Genomic DNA, 24827 nt, shown 5'->3' with positions numbered 1-24827 from the left:
GGATGTGGTTTCTTCTTCTCTTCTTGCTGAAGATAACACTGACCTTGGTGAGCTAAGTTAACAGTCTTTTTGCTTTTAACTAACTCTGCTCTTTGCCAGGGGGTCTGGGAGAGAGGCCCCTTTGGTAAAGGTCCCCTTTGGGGGGAAGCAAAGGGAGCTTGGTTGTGTTTTTCTATTGGTTGTATATATTTGTAAATGTTGTGAATTTTGTATATTTGTACATATTCATTGCGTTTCATCATAGATTGTGGACTGCTTGTAAATACAGCTTTCATTTGCTTCCAGGCTGAGCTAGCCTGGTTATTGTCAGTGTGGGGGGAATTTCAGCTCACAATGACACAACTTTTCATTCAAATCATAGAGTAATTTAGGTTGGAAAATACCTTCAAGATCATCAAGTCCAACCATTAACCCTACTCTACAAGTTCTCCACAAAGCCATATCCTCAAGCACCATATGTATAGAGCTTTTAAACACATCAGGGGATGGTAACATTTGTGCAGTCTTTTACTGCGTAGAAATGAAGCAATGAACAAGAAAAAGGAACTGCTTAGGAATTTCAGGATAGAACATCAGATAGCAAACTGGAGCATAGGAGGTTCCACATACCCTGAGGAAAAACACTGAGAATGAGGATCTACTGAAAGAGGCTGCCAGAGAGGTGGTGGAGTCGTCTCCTCTGGAGATGTTCAAAACCCAAGTTCCTGTGTGACCTGCTCTAGGTGATTCTGCTCTGGCTGGGGGGTCAGACTAGATATTTCTATCTAAGCTGAGAACTTCAGTATTGTGCACATCTCTTAAAGAACACATGATACACTTTCTTCTTTGATTACTGTGCTCCACTGTGTTCTTCAGTAGTAAACTGTTTTCTACGTAACATTTCATTTTGTGCAATTATTTATATCCCTGTTGCAGTATTTTAAAAGGCTGCTTCCCAGGACAAATTCCATTTACAAAATTTGACAGTCATATCATGGTTTTTACTTTAAAAGCCTTGATTAATTAATAAAAGCTTCCTTCACTTCACAGATTGATTTTCAATTCTTTTTATAAAAGGGAAAACAAATGTTCTTCCATTTATCTCTAAAGAAGCTCAGTGATTTAATAACGTGGGTAACATGTATGTGCATGTACACTCACCTAACTTCTTCTGATGAGGTAACATTCTCAAGTGTTGCATTTTATTTCATTACCAAATCAGTAATCAAGAAGTAAGGACTGGTAAAAATAAACTGTAGTAACAAGATTGTGTTCTTTTTCACTTCTAATGAATGGCATTACCCTTCCCTAGTAAATAATATAACATTGTGCACAGTACCTGCCCAAAGTAAAACCTGGAAAGGACAACTCTAACGTAATACAGAAAATTGGTGACAAGATTTCAGAACCAGAGGGGAGGAATCAACTGGTTTTAACTTTTATGTTTTATAACACTATTGTAAGTCTAGAAAGTAGCTAGCAAAAATGGAGATTGTCAACACTAACTTAATGACAAGTATAATTTATAATAATATCACAGGTGGGTGGCTGAATACCCACCCCTGGAGGTGTTGCGGGGAGGCAGAGATGTGGTGCTGAGGGACTTGGCTTGGCCCCAGACTTGGTGGAGTTTTATGATGGTTGGACCCAGTGGTCTTGAAGGCCTTTGCCAACTGGAACAATTCTATGATTTTAAAATTGCCTCAATTTCCCTGCACACCACAGATAAGCAGCTATCACACAAAGCTGTTACCAGTTCCTCACCTTTTTAATATTAATGTTGGAGAGTAAATTGTTAACTCCATTCCATCAATCAGTGATAAGTTTCTCTGTGGATTTTATTTTGAAATTATGGCAGAGTAATTGGCAAAGGTAGAACACTTATTCTCAGGACACATCTTTAACTGTAAAGCAGGATAGGCTCAGTCTGTTCTTTACTTGTATCTGCTGTCCCATTAAGTCTGCTATTTCAAGTGAGAAGGTAATTAATTTTACATTCTTGGGGTTTTTTTGTTTGTTTGTCACTTGTGGCTTTTTCCCCCACTCTAAATTTTTGAGGGATTTGGACCATTAACATCCATCAGTGTTTTAACTCCTCATTGGTACATGTGAACGTGCTCCCCTGCTCAAGGAAACCAAAAGTTGCCCATGCATACAGTCCCAGCCCAGGATCCATGTGCCACTTCAATCCCATTTTAGTTGTGTTTCAAGAGCTCTTAATGTCTATGAGGCATATGGGGGACTTTACCCTGCCTTACTATCTCCTAGAAATTCTTGATTCTAGTTTTTTCCCATCAGGAGTCCTGGGAGAGGAAAAGGCTGGAGCAAACTTTCCAATTTTCTGGAGCTATGATGAGAAGTCACTAAACTGCTTTTAGAAAAGCAGACACGTTGCTTAAGAGGAAAGAGATCTGCTGAGCCCCTTTGGACCCTTCTGCTCCATGGAAGTCTCTGTTTATCACCTTGCTACTGTGTTTCATGAACAGGGGGCTTTGTCTGCTTTTCTGCTGGTTTTTATTTATCTCTCTGGCACCTTGCCAATCAGTTTCCCTCTTGCTTGAGTGTGTTTTGGCTTTCAGCTACTTTTGTAGGTGGCAGCTGCAGCATACAATGCAAACAGCTGGCTGGAGCAGCAGGTGGCCAGGAGTATTGTCTCACAGATAGTTGCCTTCCATAGGAGGACTGAATATCAGGGAGAAGTATAGTGTCCTCTAGGAACTGTGGCAGCTGCTTGAAGGTGGTGCTAAGAAACAGGTTTCATTGTTCTGAAAGGGTATGAGTGCTTGTAAATTTTGGCAGATCATGACATTCTGGTATATTTACCTCAAGAAAAATAAAAAGTCAAGTGAAATTCTTGCTAAAGGCAAAGTGTCTTTTTTGTAGCTTGTCTTCTAAGTCACTAAAACTTTGTAGAACTTTCCTGGTTTACAGGACTTCTCAACTGCATTTTGACTGACAACCAAGAGAAAAGGGATTAGTCTTCTGTCTTTTCCAGTTGACATCTTGTAGATGAGTAAAATGGAGAGATTAAAAAGGAACTCTTGGTAAAATCCAGCACACTGAAAATAACATGACCTAGGCTATGGATTTCAAGACTAGAACGCTATTTTTTTTCTACATTAAAAAAAAAAGAAGATCCATAAAGAACATTTTATATATATATGAAAGTTTAAAAACAGCCCAGTTAAATTCTCTACTATTGGGAGCTTTACCCCTGAATATCATGTTTTCCAAAAATCATTACCACTTAGTTTCATTCAGAGCTCCAACACTGGAGCAATAGATCATTGCTTCATATTTCCTGAAAAGAAATATATTTTTCACTGTCAAATCTGGTCTTCATTAACCATAATTTATTTGAAGACTTCAAAAGAAGAAATAGATCAAGCAGATACTCATCTGTCCAACACTCTTCGTTATCTGAACATTAAGCAGACGGCCATCCTTCAGCTCTTTGTCTTCCCCCATTATGGTGTCTTTCTTCCACAGTTAGAAGTTATCAAGTCTGTTGTATGTTAATGAACATCCTAAATAGCAGTATAAAGCAGGCTGAAATGTCCAACCTATTAAAATTATATACATGTATGTATAAAAGGGGGGTTCTCTTTCCCTTCTGCCCTGGTGAGACTGCACCTGGAATACTGTGTTCAGTTTGGGGCTTCCCAATTCAAGAGAGACAGGGATCTACTGGAGAGTCCAAAAGAGAGCTACAAGGATGATTGTGGGACTTGAACCATCCTGAAAAGATGGGCAAAAGTGGCCCGGTTTGGACACACTTTCTGTCCTACAATACTGTTCTACCTCTACCTGCATGTTTCTGTGAACCATCTGAACAGATAATACAGACCTGCAGTCTGTTTTCATTTCTCTACTATTTGTGGGCTATAACAACTATCAGTATTTCTGAAACTATAGACTCAAATGCATACACAGAGATTTTTACCTTTGGACCACAGGGTGTAGCAAGCATGTGGAGCACTAGGAAGACCTAAAGCCCAGTGGCAGGTAGCAAAGAATCAGTCTGTGTGCTGCACAGGGAACTCATCCTGCTACAGCTGTGCCATTTGCCTCCAGGTCCACGAGTCTCTTACTTAATCTTGTAAATGTACCCTGAAGCACAGGGAGACATTGACTGGGATAGTTGAAAGGCTCATTTTGCATGCTAGAAATAACATTTTCAGGCAAAGCTACAGGCATATTGGCTTGTAGCTTTGAAAGGCTTGTAAAGTTACTGTTTATACTGTTCTGAGTACAATGCAGAGAAGCCTGAATCCATACTTCTTTACAGTTTGAGACTCTTTCCTTTGGCTTTAATGGCCATTTAATCAGGCAGTTAGTCTCTGGGACTACGAGCGTGCCAAAACTAACAGCACGTAAAAAGCGCTGCTAGATTAAGTTCACTTATTTAAATGGCTTTTCAAATCACATTCATTTGCCAAAGAGCAAAGCTGTTGCAGATGTTGTGATTTCTCTTTATAAATGTCAATATTCTGACTAAAATAATAAGCACCTTAAACTTCAGACTGAAGGGGAAATGAAACTGGACTTCAAAGAGTTAAAAAAACAAAACGCTACTCGTAAAGGTTAAAACAGTGTGGCATTTAAATGTTTTAAATATAAAGAGGGGAGGTAGTTTTCCTACACTGTTTAAAAACTACCACTTTTTTTAAAAAAACAAATCCATTTAAAAATTAATAAAGCAATAAACACTATGCCTTTGTGTAATGTGGTGAAAATTATATAGCGTGGTGAATTGTAGGAAGATAGCAACAGCTATAGTGAAGCCTTGACAAAAAACATCAATAGCATAGTTGGGCATGTTTCTGTTTGGGTGGGGGTTTTTTATTATTTTGATGATTCTTAGTAGAAAAAATATTTAGAAATCTAGGAATGTTGTGTGTTTTTTCCATATTGGGTACAAGCATGAGAAGGGAAGAGGTAAGACACCCTTGTGATCCTATATCAAGGTGCGAACAGGGTGAAGCGTGAGCATTCACATCATTTTATATTTGTGCAGGCAAGCATTCAGCTGCAGCCAAATAAGTTGATGAATACAGAGATCTGTGAGTGCCTCTCCTTTGCAACAATGGAAATTCCATGCCAAAAATCATATCTGAAATGTATTAACACTGTCAAATGCAACATAAGTAAGTTTGCAGATGCCAAAGCTACTGTAATTAAAAAACACACCAGTATGTATGTGAACCTGTACAAGGGAAAATATGAGGCTCAACAAGGCTCTGGGCAGTCTGATCTAGTTGAGGATGCCCCTGCTTATTGCAGAGGGGCTTGGGCTGCATGATGTTTGGAGGTCCCTTCCAACCCAAACCATTCTATATGTGAATGTACAAATAAATCTACCTAGAGTTGAAGAGGGAAACTAAAAAAAAAACAAACCTGAAAGATTTCTGAAAACAGAACAAACAAAAAGAGCAAGCGGTCTTCATTCTTTTACCTGCTTCATGATTTATAATTAGCACAAAGGAAAATGTTTTTCAGTATGTTGTTTTCCCAGATACTGCTGCTCTTATTTATTTAGTTTGTTTGTTTTGGCTACTTTTGTGTTTAAAAATGTGAAAGCTGACAAATTTGTTTTTTCAGCTATGCTGGAAAAGTCTCCACGAGCTTCAAGCAATATCTGTACTAAGCCCTCTGATACAAAAGATTGGTGGTGTGTTGTTTTTTTGTTTTTTTATATCCTCTGTAAAAAGAAATGAACAGCTCATTTTTGATGGTCTGGTACCATGTCTCTGGGGCATTTGATGGACTATAATGACCCACTTGTGGAGGTGAATAGGACTGAAGAAGCAGAGCAGGTGTCACTGAGGAAGGGATTCAGAGCAGGGCTCTGTGCAGATGTCACACTAAGCTTTCATCTGTGCCTTTCATCTTTTTTTTCCATTAAAAAGACTTTTTTGTTGATCCCTTCAAAACCAAAACAGAGTGCCCAAGTCTTTCTTGACGGATGCTTCACATAATCTTTGCTTGTCCCGGAGGAACATTTGGTGATGTAAACCAGAGTAGTAATAAATCAGGAAAGCTTTTGACAAAACATTCATCTACTTCTGTCACTTCAAATGGATAATTTTGTGTCATGATTTTGATGGATGAGGAGGGGTTGTTTTTGTTTTTTGTACTGTGAAAGACTGGTGGGGGTGGGGGGGAAAAACTGAAAGCCATGAAGCTGTCTCTACAGTGACAGTTTGTTTAGCTATACATTGAGCTAGGCCAACATAGGAAAAGTGACCAATTTAAGTAATGTTCAATGTCTATATCATAAAATTATAACAATATCTTCTATCTAATGCAAATTTCCCAGATCAGGTTACAAGGGTTTTTGGAGAGTGAAATACTCAGTTGGAAAGCAAACACCATAGAGAATCTCAGCGATTCTCAGCTGAGCAGGTGGTATGTTTCTGTGGTGAAATGTTACCTTCTGCAACTGAGAGCAATCCTGGAGTTGAGAGGAGTCCTCCAATTCTCTGCTGCAAAGTCATGGTGCTGCCTGATTCTGATTGCTGAAGTAAAATACTAGAAGAGCACACCTCGTTTTACATTTGTCAGGTACAATATCTAAAAAGTTCATTTTTGTTGGATTATGTGCTTACATATTCAGTTTTTACCTCTTGTGAATGTTTGGAAACTTTTTCACAGTGATTTACTTTGTATAAAGCCTTTTTTCTCTAAATAGTAATTATTGTATGCAAAATGAATCTACAGATGTTTCAAAATTGCATCAGATTATGTAAAATATTTTCTAAGTCTTGCTCTGCTGTAGGTCTTTTTCTGTTTTCCACTTAGTGAGATTTTGTGTTCTAACTATAGCTGTTTGAACCAAGTTTTGGTAAAGATTGTCTTGAGCTACCCTAGACAGTTGGTTTAAATCTTTTTCTTTGCATTTGTGTCACCAATTTCTTACCACGTGACTTCAATAATGCAGTTTCTGAGTTTCTTGGATTGATATGTTGGGAGTTGTCATTTGTAGATGTGATGCAGGGGATCACAGATTTGAGTTTAGTAAATCATTCCTATTTCTAAACATTTTTAGTGGCATCTTGAAGTATGAATAAACAGAGATTTCAGGTGGAAAGAGGACATTCAGTGTAATGAATTATTGGCCATTTCAATGTTGCTGTTAGTTTTATGTTTCTGTGGTTAATATTTCTAGGTTTAATAATCTTCTCTACCAGAATGAAAACTGAACTTTGGACCTTTGTCTAAATGACTGAAACATCAGAAAAAGTAGAATCATGAGTTAGACTGTGTTGAAAATTTTCCATTAGTACGTGATTTAACAGAAAATTACTTTGTGACTAATGAGAAGAATTTTTCTGAGAAAATAAGTCACTAAGATAGACCCAAATATAAATATTAATTTTTTTTAGTTTTTTTTTAATGGATATAGTTTTAAAAATAAAATAAAAGGCAACATTTGTAGGGAGGAAAGGTGGAAAGATTGCCAAAAGTTCATGCCAGGTCAACAGTGCAGAATTATGATAAGTCAGTATTTTTAGGTATTTGCAGATGATGAATATTTCAGGATTAAATTCATAAACCCCTTACTGTTTGAAAATATTTCCTTAAGCATTAATTGCTTTCTGAATGCTCACCCATATTAAATGGTATGTTAGTCTGTAATCACAATGTTGTCATTTGGATTGGGACCAAATTAAAAATAAGCTGAGAGAGGAAAGAAAGAGCTGTCAGACAAGTTGTCTTTGCATGGCTCTTTTGTTTGAACAACACTGCTAGCATGTTGTAATAACCTCCTTTTAAGCAAGAGAATTATGCAATGGACCATGTCTCACAGTCTCATTCTGTTTTCTTGGCAAGAGCCCACTCAGCTGAAACTGTTTGTTGCACTCTTGAATTAAATAACAGAAAGTGACCTGTGAATTTAAAAGAATTAAGGCTCCTTCCAAATCTAAAGCCTGTAAAATTCTATTCAATAGTTCATATGGGCATTAGATATGTCAGTCAAAAGACAGAGAGCAGAATTGTTCTTTAGCTTTTGGTGTCTATCAAATACACAGAAAACTGTTTGGCAAAGTTTGTAACAGTATTTCTTTGTTTCAGTGAGAAAATCAGGCTACAAGTATTTACTTTTGTCTCTTAAAGAACATTATTCCTGTAGAAAAGTGTTCAGAGATGTGTTATAGCAATATTGTATCGATAGTGGCTGAAAGATTAAAGTAGGATTTTTTTACTGCATGTTTGGGAAAAATGTTCATCAAAACCAAAGCTCAGACAGGAATGGTCAAATGATACATTCAGCCTCAGGGAATTACACTTGCCATCATCAATGAGTGTTGGGCCCCAGGAAACAAACCATCACACAAATGTTAATGATGTCTTTCACCTGGAAGTGTGATGCAGTGTGCTTCCTCCTACCTCTTCTCAATTCCTTGATATATAACTATTAACATTTGTTTGTAGCCAGTGAGAGATTCCATCTTTTGTGTTAGAATAAGAGCAATAAGGATGTTAACCTTCTTCTGTAGCATCTGAAGAAACCAAGCCTGAAGGCAAGTTGAACAAACCCAAAATTATTTAGTTTATTAAAAAAAAAAAAAAAATAACTAGAGGGGCTACATTCAACACTGCTTAAATTAAGAGTTGCTTCAGGTAGCTTTGTGTATTTATTTCAATCAGGGCTTATATAAATATATAACGGAAAACAGAAAGAAATGTTGCTAAAATAAAGGCCTTTATTAGAAATTACCTGACTCTTGCATCCTGCCCACATCACCAGTCACATGCTTGAGCATAAGTTTTGCAACTAGGCAGAAAACATAATATTTGGTGATGATATTATTTGAAGAATAGTTGTATAAAAAGTCGTAAGTTATAATTGACAGCAAATACTCTTTGCAATAAGAAACCAGTAGTTTTCAATTAGTGTTAAGTGAGAAATTATGCCGTGTCAGCTGATAGTAAATGGATATAAATGTTTAGATTAGTATAAAATTATCTAATGCTGAAAAAAATAATTTACTGAACTAATATTAATCAGGCTTATTAGCTTTAGTGTGGCAGTTGCCATCTCTCCTAATGCAGAAGGAATTGAACAGGGATTTCTAGAGTCAAATCCATGTGCATGGATTGTTGTGAAGAGTTAACTCTCATGGTGAGAGTTGTACATCAGCAAAGGAAGTGGGGCTCCCTCTGGGAACTAAGATAGTGCTACCTGTGGTAATTATCCTTTGAGCACTGGGCACAGAGGAGGTCAGACAGTAAACAAGATTTCAGCATTTCCTAGGCAAAATGACAGCTGATAACACTATGCTTACCTACCTCAGCTAATTTCTGCTTTCACCTGTAGCATTTCCTTTGAGTCTGGTATTAGAAGTCAGTTTTTATTCTTCTACTTGACCTTCTCCGCAATGTCATTCCATTGTGTGTGATGATTTCTCTCAGGAGAAGCATTTTTATTAAGTAAACTTTTCTAATGGGCACTGTTTAGCCAGCTTCTGAGTAGCTTGCATAACCCACAGATCTGATGTATGGTTTTTTGTTGATAGGGCACTTTGTTAAAATGAATTTAAGCAGCCACCATGTCAAATATTCTTGCAATTATCAGTACTTTGTTCTGTGTGTCACTCAGAAGTAAATTGCTTGGTCATGGTGTGAAAATGAAAAGTCACTTAAATAACATCCCATTTTAATAGCATTTTTCCAGCAGTTTGAGGCTGACACTTGCAGCCTTCATCCATTGCTCTGCTTTCTCATCAGGAGGGGTTTTTAACAGTAATTTAAAGCATGCTTAAACAGTAATTTGTTTGGCTCTGCAAGGTTTCTCCATGGCTGCTACCCTGTGAGTACTGCCACTGCTGTGCTGGTGGAAATAGTATGGCACTCATCCACATCAATTTTTTCACACACAGCTTTTGTGCTTACTCAGCAGAGTACACATCTAAGGAGAAATGCAGTTGTTTTAGGGGTATTCATGCAATGAAAAGTGAGTGAGCATGTGTATGATGGAAGAGAGGAGGAAGATTATGATTTCTACTTTTCCTTCTACCGTCCAGCTCCACCCTCATGTAGACTGAGCATAAAGGAAGCATTTTCAGTGCAAGAAAGGTGCCTTTATCAGAGCTAGTGAGTTTCAAAGTCCCAGAAGCATTTTATGTCAGATGGCTGATCTATTTATTCTGCCAATGCAGAATCTGCCCCTGGAGAGCACATTCCACTCTTCACCTGACTCAGGACATATGGAAATATGACATCTGCTTACTGCAATAATACTTCCACAAATGTGATTGTGAATCTTGGAACTGAAGCTGAACTTTTCATCACAACAACTAAATCTTAGTTCTGCTTTCCTCAGGAGTGAAAAAAATGCCAGCTGCTGCTATTTTCTCCCACATGAATGAAAAATGCTGGTTGTACAAGTCCCACATGGGAAAGAGGTGGCAATGTTATTAAACAGGCCTATTTGCCATGGCATTTACCTCTGTGGTGTAAGAACAGCTTACAAACAAACACAGCATCCTATGAAAGTTAAATAACCCTTTTGCCTTTTGAAAAGAGAAAAAAAAAAAAAAAAGGCATGGGAAAATTAAAGAGTTTTGCCAAGGTCACCCAGCAAGTAGAATCAGGAATTCAAGACAGATTTCTGTTCCTGTATCTGCCTTAAATTTTCTGACATTAAAATCTATTAATTTTAACTCCCAGATCTAGTTCGATTTGCAGAGAGTCATGTAAGATTTCCTTGATAGAAGCTTAAGAATACCTTCTTGGTTAGGGGTTAACTAAAAGGGAATTTAGCTTATTCAAAAGTTTATTCAGATCTGGTCCCACGGGTGAGCATGTCTCAGCAGAGCTAAGATGGGCTTATAAACCTAGATGAAAATTAATGTCTACTACTCAACAATGAAAGAGCAACGAGCTATCTGAAATGAGAGATTAATTTCAGCAAGCCTCTGCAAACTAAGCCAAGCCAATTTCACATAGTTCTATGCCTCACTTTCCTACTGTGCCTGCCCTCCAGCTCTTCTGTTTTCCATGGTAACTAGGCCAGCTGTCGACTAGGAAAATACCCTTGGGCCAGCTAAAAAAGAAAAGTTTTCTTTTACCAATATCCTACAGCAAACTTCCCCTGGTACAAGAGCTTTGCTTTAAAATCCCACTTCTCTTTATACAGAGCAAATACTTGGTGGCAATAAAGCAGTGAAATGTGGAAGGAAGATCACAACTAGAGCAGTATTTAAATCTGAAATAGAAATCTTTAGAGAAATCTAAAGATATTTCCTCTTCTGCTCTCCTCTCCTACCCTTACAAAAGATACTGTTGGGAGAACAAGAAATGAATAGACTGAGAAGAGAGAAAGAAAAATAAAACTAGAGAGGAAGAAAGAAAACAGGCCTAGAAAGAAGGGCTGTGAAGATAACAGAAACACTCTTCTTTACAATGTAAATACTTGTTATTCTGTCCTGCCACTGACAGGAATGAGCTGACAAGAGCTGTTTCTCATGGTGCCTTCTGCTTCGACTAAATGAAAACATGGTAGGCAATGTCTTGTTTGAAGAAGACTGAAGAGTAGACTTATGCATAACAAGAGCTGCAGTCTAAAGAAATTTCTTTCATGAAAAGTTTGAAAAGCATTATTTGGACTCTAGAGAGACCCTTATTAAAATTCTGATTCTCACTCTTCTGTTCCCTGAAAGCAAATGAATTTTCTAGTAATTTGTGAAGTATAAAGCACAATACATCTTCATGACATCACATTGTTGTGGAGGATCTCTCAAAGTTACTCTTTTGACCAAGTCACACACACATGTGCACAGAAGTAACGGGATGCTCTTATCTATCAGATCCATTCATCCTTTGTTGGTTTGCAGCATTGAGATGCCATGTGACAAAGTGCCAGAAAAAACCCACAAGACTCCACATCTTACAGAAAATATACTAGATCAGATAGCAGAGAACTGCTGAAAATAGTGTTTTGCAACCTTTTCATTGCACTGAGTTACAGTCATTGCTATAGCAGTACCTGCTGAAAGCTTGGTATAGTTTCCTATTCCTATGTAGGCAATGATCTGAACAACATTCTCTTAGATACTGAGAAAAGAAGATAAGCAGGGCTACTAAATGGAGCAGAGGTGTCCAGATGAAAGAAAAGACTCTAGAAAGACTGACATGTTGGGAAGAAACATGAGTTAGGATCCTAGTTCTTCTTGTACCTGCATGACCTTCACTTAAAACACAACAGATCTGCAGACAGGTTCTTCCAGAGAGGTTGATGTGGTACTGTCTTAAAAGAAGTGTTAAAGCTGCATGTATTTGGTATGTATCAAATCTGATCCATTCTTTCTCTTTCATTGGCCTCTGAGCACCTCATCTGTAAAAATCTGAGACTCTACTCGAAATATAACAGTTTTGACTGTAGACATAGTTAAAGCAAATTTTTGTAACTGAGTGCAGAGCAAATAGGAACACTAGCAGCCCATCTCAAGATCTACTGCTTTGCAGAATAAATTCTTTTGAATGGCATAATATTTGTAAAACAACGTCACTTTCTCATCCTGTTCCTCTCCCCAAACCAAACCCTCTTCATGAATCACAAAACTGGTAATCTGAAAATTCTAGGATTATAAACTGCAGATTTGGCTCAAAATGTATGAATACAAATCTGGAACTGCACCTAATATGTGCAGCCAAAGGCCATAATGACCTTGTAGAAAGACAATGTTAGTTTTCTCCCTGAAGCTATTTCTGTATTACTATGTTAAAAAGCATCAAACCAACAACAGCAACACAACCACCCAAACCACTAAACAAACAAACAAAACCAGAAAAAAAAAAAAAAAAACAACACCAAAACCAACCAAAACCACAAAGAAAAAAAAAAGTGTGTTCGGCATTTTAAAGTGAGGTTGACCAAAATATTGCAGTGTAACTCAGGTTTAATCCTATAGTTTTGTGTAACTCTGGATTGCTCAGTGCATGAAGAAACATACAGAATTAGTTCTGTGTCAGATGTTTTGTTTTATAGTGTTGTGAGGGATTCTTTGTTCCAGCTGTGAAGCTAATGGGAAGCCACAGAAGTTATCCAGAGCCATTTTGGGAGACGTGAACTACCCAAACAATAGGCAGATGAACAAAATGATTTTCACATTCCCCTCAGTGTGTTGCTGTGATAACTGTGGCCTACATTCAGACACAGTACAATTCCTTGGCTCTTGTGAACTTTTTGAACCTGATTTAATTTTGTCTTCTATTTCTATGATTTGAAAGAAGAGTAGTTTAGTCACCTCCTGTATCCAATTAATTGCTGGCATATTTGGACATCATCCCATTAAAGCCATTGGATCTGCTTATTTTAGTTGTGATTATCCCATCTAATCCCATTCATTGCAAGCTTCCAATGCAGTTACCCACTGGGAAGAGTGCAACAATTTCTGTTACGCCTGGGGAGAATGGCTCACTTCAGTTCCTCTGCCAAAATTTCACTCCAAGCTATTGTTATGAAAGTAGATGGCTGGTAGCTTTCAGGCTTGCTGATTCTGGTGTAAATTAAGATGTTGCATAAAATTATAACAACAATATGACATTTGTTCTGAGGAGAAAATCTGCAATTGTGAAACAAGTGCAGACAGGGACATGCTTAGTCCCATGAAGAAAGCACAGGCAAAGATGAAACCAGACTTTTCAAAACTAATGCTAGGCTTGGCTGCTACATTTCTCATTAAATGCAAAATAATACTGCCTCACTGATAATCTGCATGCAGTTGTTAATTATGATGCATTTGACAAGATCACAGGATGTCAGGGGTTGGAAGGGACCCAAAGAGATCAAGTCCAACCTCCCTGCCAGAGCAGGACCATACAATCTAGCTCAGGTCGCAGAGGAATGTATCCAGATGGGCCTTGAAACTCTGCAGAGAAGGAGACTCCACAACCTCTCTGGGGAGCCTGTTCCAGTGCTCTGTGACCCTTACAGTAAAGAAGTTCCCCATTGTGTTGAGGTGGAACCTCCTGTGCTGCAGATTACACACATTGCTCCTTGTCCTGTCACAGGGAGCAAGTGAGCAGAGCCTGTCCCCTCCCTCCTGACACCCAGCCCTCAGATATTTATAAATATTTATTAAATCCCTTCTAAGTCTTCTCTTCTCCAGACTAAAAAGCCCCAGGTCCCTCAGCCTCTCCTCATAGGGCAGTGCCTCAGTACCCTAGTCACCCTCGTAGCCCTTCTCCAGCAGATCCCTGTCCATCTTAAACTGGGGAGCCCAAAACTGAAGGCAGTACTCAAGATGAGGTCTCACCAGGGCAGAGTAGAGGGGGAGGAGAACCTCCCTGGATCTGCTGGACACACTCTTCTTAATGCACCCCCTTCTTGGCCTCAAGGGCACATTGCTGTCCCATGGATAACTTGTTATCCACCAGGACTCCCAGGTCCCTCTTCACAGGGCTGCTGTCCAGCAGACCACCTCACAGCTGGTACTGGTACAGTTTATTATTCCTCCCCAGATGCAGGATTCTACACTTGTCATTATTGAACCTCATTTGGTTCCTCTGTGCCCAGCTCTCCAGTCTGTCCAGGTCTCACTAGATGGCTGCATCAGCTGTTATCAGCTAAGCAATTTTTTTTTTTTTTTTTTTTTATTCAAGATACAGTTTTTGGAGGGCAAAATTAATTGTTCTTTGATTCTTTTCACTGAGACAGTGGTACTTTTTCAATTAATAGTTGAGAACAGTAAGACCTGTAGTTATAAGCCTGAGCTTAAGTCACTTGGTATTAATGATGCTTCAGGGTTAAGGCATTTCATTTCTGTAGCTTTGGATTGGCACTTTATTGAGGTGGGATCTTTGGACTGTGAATCCTCACTCAGATTCTGAAGTTATCCAAGGTCAACATTGCTGTATGCAGGTGGTGTTGGAAACACTGCCAGTGTTCTGCTGCAGGTATTCTTTGTGTCATGATAGTCTGTCAATAAATTTAGTTCTCTGCTAGTTGCAGACTATACCTAGTGAAGAGGAGCAGACTAGAAAGAGATACACATTGCTAACAATGCATTTTGAGGGGGTACCTTGTTTTGTTTTTTACACAGTGGGGCAAAAGTCAGGCACTGATAGGACTTCTTTTTTCCTAGATGATTCTTGTAGCACTTACATTGATGTTAACAAGTTCATTCAATAAATGGAGATGTGTTCTCAGGCTGATCATTTCTTCCTTAGGCCTTAGACTAGGTGGTATCTATTACCTGGTAATGCTAGTGGTACCTGCACACTGTTATTCTCTTCTATTAATTCTTGATACAGTTCATATTAAAGGTAAATGCTCTTCTCTTTCTTCTCTGGATAAATCATTTTTATCTGGGGTTTATTTTCTTAATGCAGAAGTGCATTAAGTATCAAAACATTTTTCCTAGCAGGGTTTGTCAATTTACTTGCATAGGATAGCCTTGATTTTCACTGATCTGCTAAATTTTTGTGAATCAGAAGGACATGCATTCCACAGTTAAGGCATTCAGCAGGACTGAGAGGAACTGGGTTGATTGAATCTGCTGGATCAAGTGATTTATCTGGATGCAAATTGTGTTGCCTTGTTCACAAAGATCTTTGAGAGAATTTTAGCAAATAATGGCAACTAGTCCCTTGACTCCCATAGAAATGTTGGTTTCTCAAGCCTAACCATCATTATTTAGTAACTGCAACAGTTTGTTGTGTTTTTTTTTTTTTTTGTTATCTAAGAGAGACCAATATATCAGACATCTGTTCTATTATATATATTTTTTTTAAAAAGGTCAGAAAAGCAAATTAAAATGTATCACATAATCTTTTAAAACAAAATTTCACTTTAAGCAGAGGTACTATCTTTTCAAGGGTAAGGCTTTGGGAAAAAAAGTGTCTATAAAAGCATCTCTGTTGTATGAGCAGCAGCAGGTGAAATTGACTGCAGGTTTCTTATGTGAAAGGTGTGAAGAGCCAAAAGTGGACAGGTGCTTCAGGCTGCTGAACAGCTGCTGCTCTTCCTTCCTTTCTTGGTTAGAAAAATTTAGAGAAAATATTGCACTGTGCTCTGCTCAGGAAACGTAGACTTTCATTATACTTTGTTCTCAAATAGAAAGAAAGATCATCAGACAAGGCAGAGTTCTGCCTGCCCTCTTGTATCTCTTGCTTTCTGCTGCCTTTGTACTTGGTCAAAGAGAGAGAGGGAAAACAAAAGGGTGCAACGTTGGTCCTTCCAGTCAAGTGGACAGCCTTATGCTGTGTTTCTGTAAAGCTATGGAACATGCTCAGTACTCCAGTCACTTCAGACAACTGCTATGTCTCCTCCATCTTTGTTGTACATTAAATCTTCTGCCTAATTGACTCTGCTCCCTGTTCTCCCCTGCAGCAACTGTATTGTTCTCTTCATGTTAGGCATTTTGTGCTTCTCAGTTGTTTGGTTTCTGTATCTGTTGCTTTGTTGATTGTCATGCTCCCACAGGTCTGCATAGAAGGGTGCTTTTTTTTCCTGTGTTTACCTTTCCATCTCGTAGTGGATAAATCATGCCTTTCTAGACTTCAGGGTTGGGTTAAAAGGGAGGTGTTATCCTGCATCTTCCTTTAAAGGAATTTGACAGATAACCTGTATGTTTCTCTTGACTAACAAAGGACCATGAGAACAGAGCCACTTTAAGCAGGGTTAATGAAATTAAATTTTGCTGTCCAACAAAGGCTTATCTCACAGGCTGTGAAGGAGGCTGAGAACAGAGATTACATTGCAAAAAGTGCAAGTGTTCCTTTCTGTTCTCTGAAGCAATAGCTGCCATCCCTCAGCCATGTTCCTGGGAGCTTCAGAAAGCTCAGTCATCTACCACAGGCACACTGGCAAAGAGATCTGAAAAGCCACAGCCATATTTGCCAGCTTGGCACTCAGCTGCCTCAGAGTTTAGCTGTGTCTAAAGAAGCTGTGCCTGAGTGGACCAGATAGCAAATCAGAAAGATTAGTTCTTCATCCTTGGCTGTACTCTGTAGAGGAGTAAGGGGAGTTACTGGTGTGGAGGATGAAGGAATCTGCAATTCACTGGCGTTCAGTGCTTGTGGAGCACTTGCTACACTGATATCTATCAAAGGGATTGTTTCCGTTGTCACTGGAAAGGAAGCAAAAATCTTGCCCAGTGTAATCTTGGAGAGATAAAAGGAAAAAAAAAAAAACCAAAAAAACAGCAAACCTCTTACTTTCAGCTGAGTAATTAATAGCAGCAGTTGCCCACTCATCATCATGACCCTCACAAGTTAGATGGAGGTATTAGTCTTTCACCTCTCTCATCCTTGTGTCTGCAAGTCACTTTCAGTGGGACTTAAGAAGCTGCAAAGCCCAAATGTAATCCTGCTTGCAAACCACCCCTGTTACTTAGTCTCTTAAGAATGCAAACCACAAAATGAAATCAGTCATATACTTCAGGTGTGTGACATAGTTTCCTGGCACAATAAAGCACAAAATGATGACTTAGGAGTGTTGTAGGATTTCTAATGAAAATGAAGTCAAATGGCAACCTCAGACATGCAGTTGTACAGTGGTAAAAAAAGTGTATTTGTGTGCTAATCTTTCATGCAAAGAGCTCTGGAGAAGCTTTTAGAAACAATTGTTGCTATAGCAAACAGCAGGCTGGTACAAATGTTTCTTCTGTGGTTTGTCCTGTTCACAGCTTCATGAAACAGAAACCAAGCATGAAATATACATTCACAACAAAGCATATTGTCTTCCTTGGTCAAGTTTGCCACTCACCATAAAACCTTAAGGCACCTCATTTTCATAGTGTTTATCTGAATTCAAGAAACCTGAAGCAAAGAGTACACTGTGTGTGCACGCTGGTAAGCACAGGTTTTGTGTAATAAATACCAGGCATCACTTGGAAACAAATTAGCCACATGTAAATAACCCACTCAAACTGCACTTGCTTTTTCATAGCTAAGGATTACAACCTGTTTTAACAGGCTACCTGCAATCTAACCCATCCTGTCAGGCATTGCTTTCTGGTTCCCACTGCTCCTCTTTCCAAAAGAGACAAGAAAGGGATGTTCAAGCAGCAGAATTGTGTGACCAGCCTCACTCTTTCACTTGTCCTGAGAAATCCAACTCAGAGAGACAGCTGTGTCTGCTGCAAGGCCTCTATCCCCACACCACAGAGGAGAATGGGGCTTATTCACCCTTATTCCAATCTCATTCCTTTCTTTCCTTTTTAATTCCTCCCTTTTGTTTTAATTTCCCTTTTTTCCATAGCTGCTGTTTTCAGCTCTTTCTCCTTCTCTGACCAAGCCACCAACTCAGCCTGATTCGATCCCACCTTTACTTTTGCCTTGTGACAAAAAAATCTCTCCTGCACACTTGTGTTTCTGGACCCAGAAAACATATGCACACACTTCTGCAGCTGTGAGTGCACCAGAAAATGCACTCATAGAGTGGGTGCATGCAGAAAGGAAGAGATGTAGCCACTTGCAAAAGCTGGGGGCACCTTTCAGGGCACCTCAGAATCTGACCTGGACCCTCTAACTGCTCCTAAGCAGAGGCAGTCTAGTTTGCTTGATTGCTAAATTTCAAATAATCATCCTGCTGTTTCCAGACCCTTTGTACTACTTCACAAAACTGACCTTGAGACAGTGTCTGAATTCTCCTGGCCTTGCTGAGAATGAGAGCATTTTTCCCAAATCAGAGAACCCTGAAGAGTGAGGAAATCTCCCTGTTGTTAGGAGCAAGATCCTCTCTCTAGGCATTTATATTGAGTTCTGTCTTTCAAATTCCTGTGAAAATTGTCAGATAAAACCCTAACTCTTCACATACTTCCTTACTGGCAGCCTTGAGTTTTAAATCATTCCAATTTTGTCTTCCTCTATCAGAGCTGAGCATCCTGTTCTAACTTGAAAATTTCATTAGAGTCTTGAACATTTCTCCATCCTGCAATCCCACAAGTTGCTGAGTTCTCGCAGTGGCTGTGAAGATACGTGTGTAAGGGAACTGAGAAGACAGAATTCCCTCACATATTTGTTCAGTTGTTGAATAAACATTCCATCAAAGCCTACAATGAGTCATCACATTAAAAGCTGTCTTTGGTATCCTCCTTGGGACTGCTTTTATAAAATGCATATAGAAGTCAGTCCCACTTAATCCAAATCATTTTACAAATTAAGATCTGCAGGCTTTTAAAAGCATCCCTACCCCAGTGGACTTGGTGATCCTGAGGATCTTTTCCAACCTTAATGTTTCTGTGATTCTGTGACAGGCAGAGGGAAGCTGTAGTGCCTGCACCACAGTCACTAGACACATTTTTGAGTTCAGAGCCCTTAGTCCCTTATGGGTTTGCTGGGAAGCAACATGCACTGTCAAAAGCTGCCATGTAGGTTCAGAGTACAGAGTGTGTGCATAGAAATAGATTTTGCTGGTGAGATCATGATGGCTGCCTCAGCTTTCCTTGTGGATTGGGTTCAAGACATACATATGAGAGGACTCAGACTCTATATGTTCTCATGTACACCTTATGCAAAAGCTATCTGTGTCTGGCCCATAATCCTTTCTCAGGATGAAAAGAAATCTTTTTTATCATAGAATTGTTAGGGTTGGAAGGGACCTCAAGGATCATCCAGTTCCAACCCCCCTGCCATGGGCAGGGACACCTCACACTAGATCAGGTTGCTTAGAGCCGCATCCAGCCTGACCTTAAAAACCTCCAGGGATGAGGCTACCTACCACCTCTCTGGGCAACCTGTTCCAGTATCTCACCACCCTTATGGTGAAGAACTTCTTCCTAACATCCAATCTGAATCTACCCATTTCTATTTTTTTTTCTGTTCTCCCTATTTCTATCATTTCCTGACACCCTAAAAAGTCCCTCCCCAGCTTTCTTGTAGCCCCCTTAAGAGACTGGAAGGCCACAATAAGGTCTCCTCGGAGCCTTCTCTTCTCCAGACTGAATAGTCCTAACTCTCTCAGTCTGTCCTCATAGGAGAAGTGCTCCAGCCCTCTGATCATCCTCATGGCCCTTCTCTGGACATGCTCCAGCATGCCCAGATCTTTCCTGTAAGAGAGGCTCCAGAACTGGACATATATAAACTTACTTTCTGCAAACACTCAGTCATAAGAATAATAAAAGCCACCTAGGTTGATCTGCCTTATGCAGGGACTAGCTTTGATTTGAAATAGGACATTTTGGGTTTGCTGGTTTACTTCCTGTATGTGAAATCATAAGCCTTTCATTTTAGGGAAATAAAAGTTGGTTTAATGTTCTGCATATCTGAGAGAATTAAAGGGGCATCTCAAACATGTAAAGGTACCCTTTCTGGATTCCCTAAATATAGAATGGTCTGGCTTGGAAAGTACCTCCAAAGGTCATATAAATATGTACTGTTAAAATGGAGTAGGTGAATGAATACATTTAGATGCTTCGGAGTTTATTCCAATGCAAGGCTAAGTGCAGGCAGAAGATTTTGCCCCAACAGTTCAAAATAGATATGACAGTGATGCTCTCTTTCCTCAAGTGCACTTGCAATTCCCTTTGCAGAGCAGAAGTAAAGAAGTTTATTCTCTTGTAGTCCAAGTGAAATATAAGCTGTTTAGCTGGACTGAGACTGAACTGGGCTCTGTTTCACCAGACTAAATGCCTCTCCATGTGATGGTTTGTGCTATGCCAGTAATACTTTTGTTTAAAACGTGATTACCAAACCTGTGTCTGTCTTTCTGCTGAAGTGGGCAGTGTATGTTTTTGGTTTAAATCACCTTGTTTGCCTACCTGTTGCAGTGGAGAGCTGGAATCCCCCTCCCACACTGACAATAACCAGGCTAACTCAGTCCAGAAGCAAACGAAGCTGTATTTTACAGGCAAAACTACAATCTATGATGAAACGCAATGAGTATGTACAAACAGACACTATGCACAACATTTACAAATATATACAATCAACAGGAAAACACAACCAAGCCCTCTGGCCATGAGAAGGGCTGTGCTTCTTTCCCCCCCGCTCCTGCCCTTCCCAGAACAAGCAAAAGGGAAGAAAGCCAAGAAGCCAAGAGGTTTGTTACGCTTAGCTTGTCAAGGTCAGTATGCCAGTATGTTATCCACAGCCAGAAGAGAAATGCCCAGCAGACAGATTGAGAGAGACAGACTGCCCGTATCTTGTTTTGAGTATTGACTCTTAAACATTTCTATCTATCCAATGGAAGTGTTTAGAATAATCATTATTTTGCTTTCTTACACCCAGTAGTGATTTATTTACATTCTTTCACTTCTCTGCTCGAACTTTCTGAGGAAAAATTAAAGACCCAGTCTTAATACCATCACACTAGCTGGAAGGCCACTGCAGAGTCTGATTCAGTACCCTAAACACAGGCTTTTTAGGAAGCATAGGGCATCTGAGACATCTGCACAGGAGTGCAGTGGCACATCATATGTATTACATCTGGTAGGCCCATGGCCTTCCAAGACATCAGCTGGAAGCCAAATAGGATTTTGTAGAATATCTGAAATGGTAAGAGCTACTCAGATTTAAGCAAATTAATCTCATCCTATGGAATCTTGGACTTTGCTTGAAGTCTGGGAGAATTAGTTCATCCACTGCCATACATGCATGTGCTCTCAGCCTTCTTTGTTCTATGTAGGGTTCAGGGTGAGAATACCACTGCCTTTTGGTGGTGCAGCTCACTTTCCACCATGCACTGCAATGGCAACTCATATTTTTTTTCAGATCCAAAAAAGTAATTATTTGTTTCTCCTAGTTTACAGAAAGAAATGTCATTTTAATCTCCTCCAGAGAGTGCTCATGCTAAACTTCTCATTTCTCTCCCCTTTCATCTCTAGTCATTTCTCATAGAAACACCACACTTTCTTTTAAGATTTTTCAGTACTTATAAGCCCTTAGATATTGAGAGGTTTTGCATTAGCTGGAAAGGCTTTTCAGAGACCAAATTATTCTGCAATGAATTATACAGGAAAAGAAGACCTAGAAGAATCATTGCCTTATAAAAGGTGACAAGAATCCCTCATCACCAAAAATCCATGGGCTGTGAGTAGCAATATTGTAATGCTGCAATTGGAGGATTGAATTATCTATAGTGATGATGATGATTTTTTACCTTTAAATATTAGCGTTTGATAAATATCTTGGTTTTATTTTTTGTTATATGGAATATTCTTATGTGATGTGCCTTGAAAGTCAACAGCTTCTTGGATTTCTGTCCTGCGAAAACTAACACTAATTGTTGAGGTAACCTCATTAGTTAAGGCAACTGCATTAAGATTCAGACATTTATAAGGTTTGAGATGTTCTTAAGGGTGAAATTGTGAGCAGGAAAGTTCAAACAAAAGTTCATCAGTCCTTCAGGCAAAGGAAAATCCCAGGTGATGAGCAGGATATTAGTAGTCATATAAAGCTGGTTTTTCCATCTGCACTTATAAAAATAAATCAGATGTGTACAAAACCTCTGCCCCACATAAGGGAAAAAAAAATACCAATGATCAATTCAATTAACTAAAAAATACCCTAAACTCCACAGCTTTCCTGGCCCAAATGAATGAGTAATTAGAGAAGGCTGCGTGATGAACATTAAAAAAAAAAAAATAAGGTATATTTTTTTGGTTTATTTCTGACCTTTATGTTGGTAATAATTCTAGTTCCAATGCATTTACAAACTTCAGCAGAACTGAGAGTTGAGTTTTTCCACTAGAATATTTAGCACTGAGGAAAGGAATAAAGTAGGCTCATTTCACTCTTTTCAGCAATACAGCGAATTTCAGAAACGTCTTCTCAAATTAAAATTGTGTAAGTTTCTAGAACTGATGATACATCTGATACTAAAATGGTCTTTCAACATATCTCCTAGCTGAAAGATGTGCTTGGTGGTGTAAGTATTCTGACAGGAGCCAAAAAAAAAATAGATTTATGGATTTAAAACTGGATTTTAAAAATGCAACTTATTTTCACTTTGCAAATGTTTCTTGCAGAAATAAGAAACAATTCAGACACTGCACTATGCATGACAGTAAGTCATGGATGGTTCCTATTGATTCAACGCACTCAAAATCTCATTACTTAATAAGTAGGACTTGCTTTCCAACAAAGGAAAAAGGAACACAACACTTCTTTTTCGTTCTCTGCTGGCCAAAGTCACCAAATACAGATTAGTCTGGAGTCCATTTATTGTTCCTGCTAGAGGTTATATGAAATAAAAATCAGGTTTAGCTACATAGGTGTTTTTTCCACTCCTTTTTTCAGGCTGTTGAAGAATGCACAGAATGAAGTTCATTTCAAGATCTGGTATCAGAAAATACTGGCTGCTCTCCAATTCTGTGCTGGAAAAGCCCTGCACAATGAGTTTTCTAAGGAGGAGAAACTTATCAGAATTCTTGAAGACATTGCCAAAAATGTAAAAGCTGCCAGTGACCCAAAAAGAAAGGTTTGTTAACAAATATCTCCCCTTCCATCTAGGTTATTCAAGGTAACTTTATTTTTCTTAAGGTGATACCTCTTTCTTATAAAGCCCTTTATGTAAATAAACCTAAGATTTGACTACAATTGTAGCAATTCTGTACTGCTCTGAAAACAAGTTAAACATATGTATTTAATAGGAAAGCTGTCAGAACTAGTACTCTTGAGGTCAGTAGGTCTTTTAAGCCATTTGAACTCCTTCATCAATGCTTTCTCAACCAGACTTGGCATTGGTCAGAAATAACGGCAGCAAAATTGATATTACAGAGAGGAATGCTCATATTCAGTGCCTCATCCCAAAATATTTAGTTCCTGCAGAGTTGCAGTAATTCTTGAAAACTTTGCTAAGAGTTGTCATTGACACACTGAACATTTTACTTCTTAACAAAGTCAAGCAGAGTGGGCTGTACTTAATGACTCAAATACAGCATTCAACAATTAATACTGCACACTTGTCTGCAGAGATGCATTCCTGGCCCTAGAAGCTTGGAATCATCTTCTCCAGTGAGTGTAGGCTTTATATTGAGTGAATATATTTCCAGTTCAAACCTCTTAATTCTCCAAGAGCGCTGTTATTGCTTACCTGATGTGTAAAACTACTTCGTGCTGCGATCTCAGCAAGAGAGACTGGAAATCCAAAGCAAAGTATACCTGCCACTGCTGGGTATTATGAAAGTTATCATGAATTCTTTTTGCCTTGTTAAGGATTCAAAGATTTTCAAAGGATTTTTCAGAAAACTCTCAGTGTTGCTACTGAGAGCAGCAAAGCAAACATGGAAGTGAAAAGACAAAAATATTTGCAAAGAGAAAAATACGTGTAAAGAAAAGGAAATAGTAGTGATACATTATACATTACTGCTGCATAATTCAGATTTCAGAGATTAATCTCAAGGCTGCAGATACTGAGAACCTCCCAAACCTTACTGTTAGCACTTTTACAGTTGGGTGAAGGAAATCACACTGTTAAGGCAACAAGCAACAACAAATTGTGAAATTGTCCAGCAAGACAAAAAAAAGACACAAGATGCAGCAGAGCAGGTGCAAGGCTAATCAGCCCCTAATAAACAGTATTGAATCTGAGCCTCTGTGACAGCATGAACTGGCAGTACCTCTAGGCAGAAAAAACATGAATGTAGAGTAAAATTGCTGTTCTTGTTTTTAATAACTGCACCTCCTTGTGACCTCATTAGTGGTTATGAGGTTACATAGATGCTACTAGCTCTGGAAATTGTACTGCTTATTTAAAATACAGAAAGACAGTCAGAAGCTTATAACCTGCTGTTATGTTCTGTCATGTTGCCACAACAATATGCCTGTTGCAGGAGGTGTTAAAGGTGGAACTCAACAGACTTCAGCAGCTCTTCCAGGAGATAAAAGTTTGTCGGCTTCCCCTGAATCCTGCGCTTGCTGTCCAAGGCATCGAGGAAGATGTAAGTCTAGCTCAT

At 38.9% G+C, this 24827-nt stretch overlaps 1 protein-coding gene across 1 annotated transcript in view; it reads left to right on the top strand.

Annotated features, from left to right (window-relative positions):
• The window catches only part of PIK3C2G (phosphatidylinositol-4-phosphate 3-kinase catalytic subunit type 2 gamma), a 188945-nt gene that overhangs the window by 84034 nt on the left and 80084 nt on the right, over positions 1 to 24827 (top strand). Inside the window, exons 19-20 of the mRNA XM_054386727.1 lie at positions 23170 to 23350; positions 24705 to 24812. Coding sequence (XP_054242702.1) covers positions 23170 to 23350; positions 24705 to 24812 — 289 coding nt within the window. The remainder of the gene's footprint in view (positions 1 to 23169; positions 23351 to 24704; positions 24813 to 24827) is intronic.

Source organism: Indicator indicator, chromosome 14 (genome assembly GCF_027791375.1).
Source record: "Indicator indicator isolate 239-I01 chromosome 14, UM_Iind_1.1, whole genome shotgun sequence".
Taxonomy (NCBI): domain Eukaryota; kingdom Metazoa; phylum Chordata; class Aves; order Piciformes; family Indicatoridae; genus Indicator; species Indicator indicator.
This window is presented reverse-complemented; position numbering and strand designations above follow the sequence as displayed.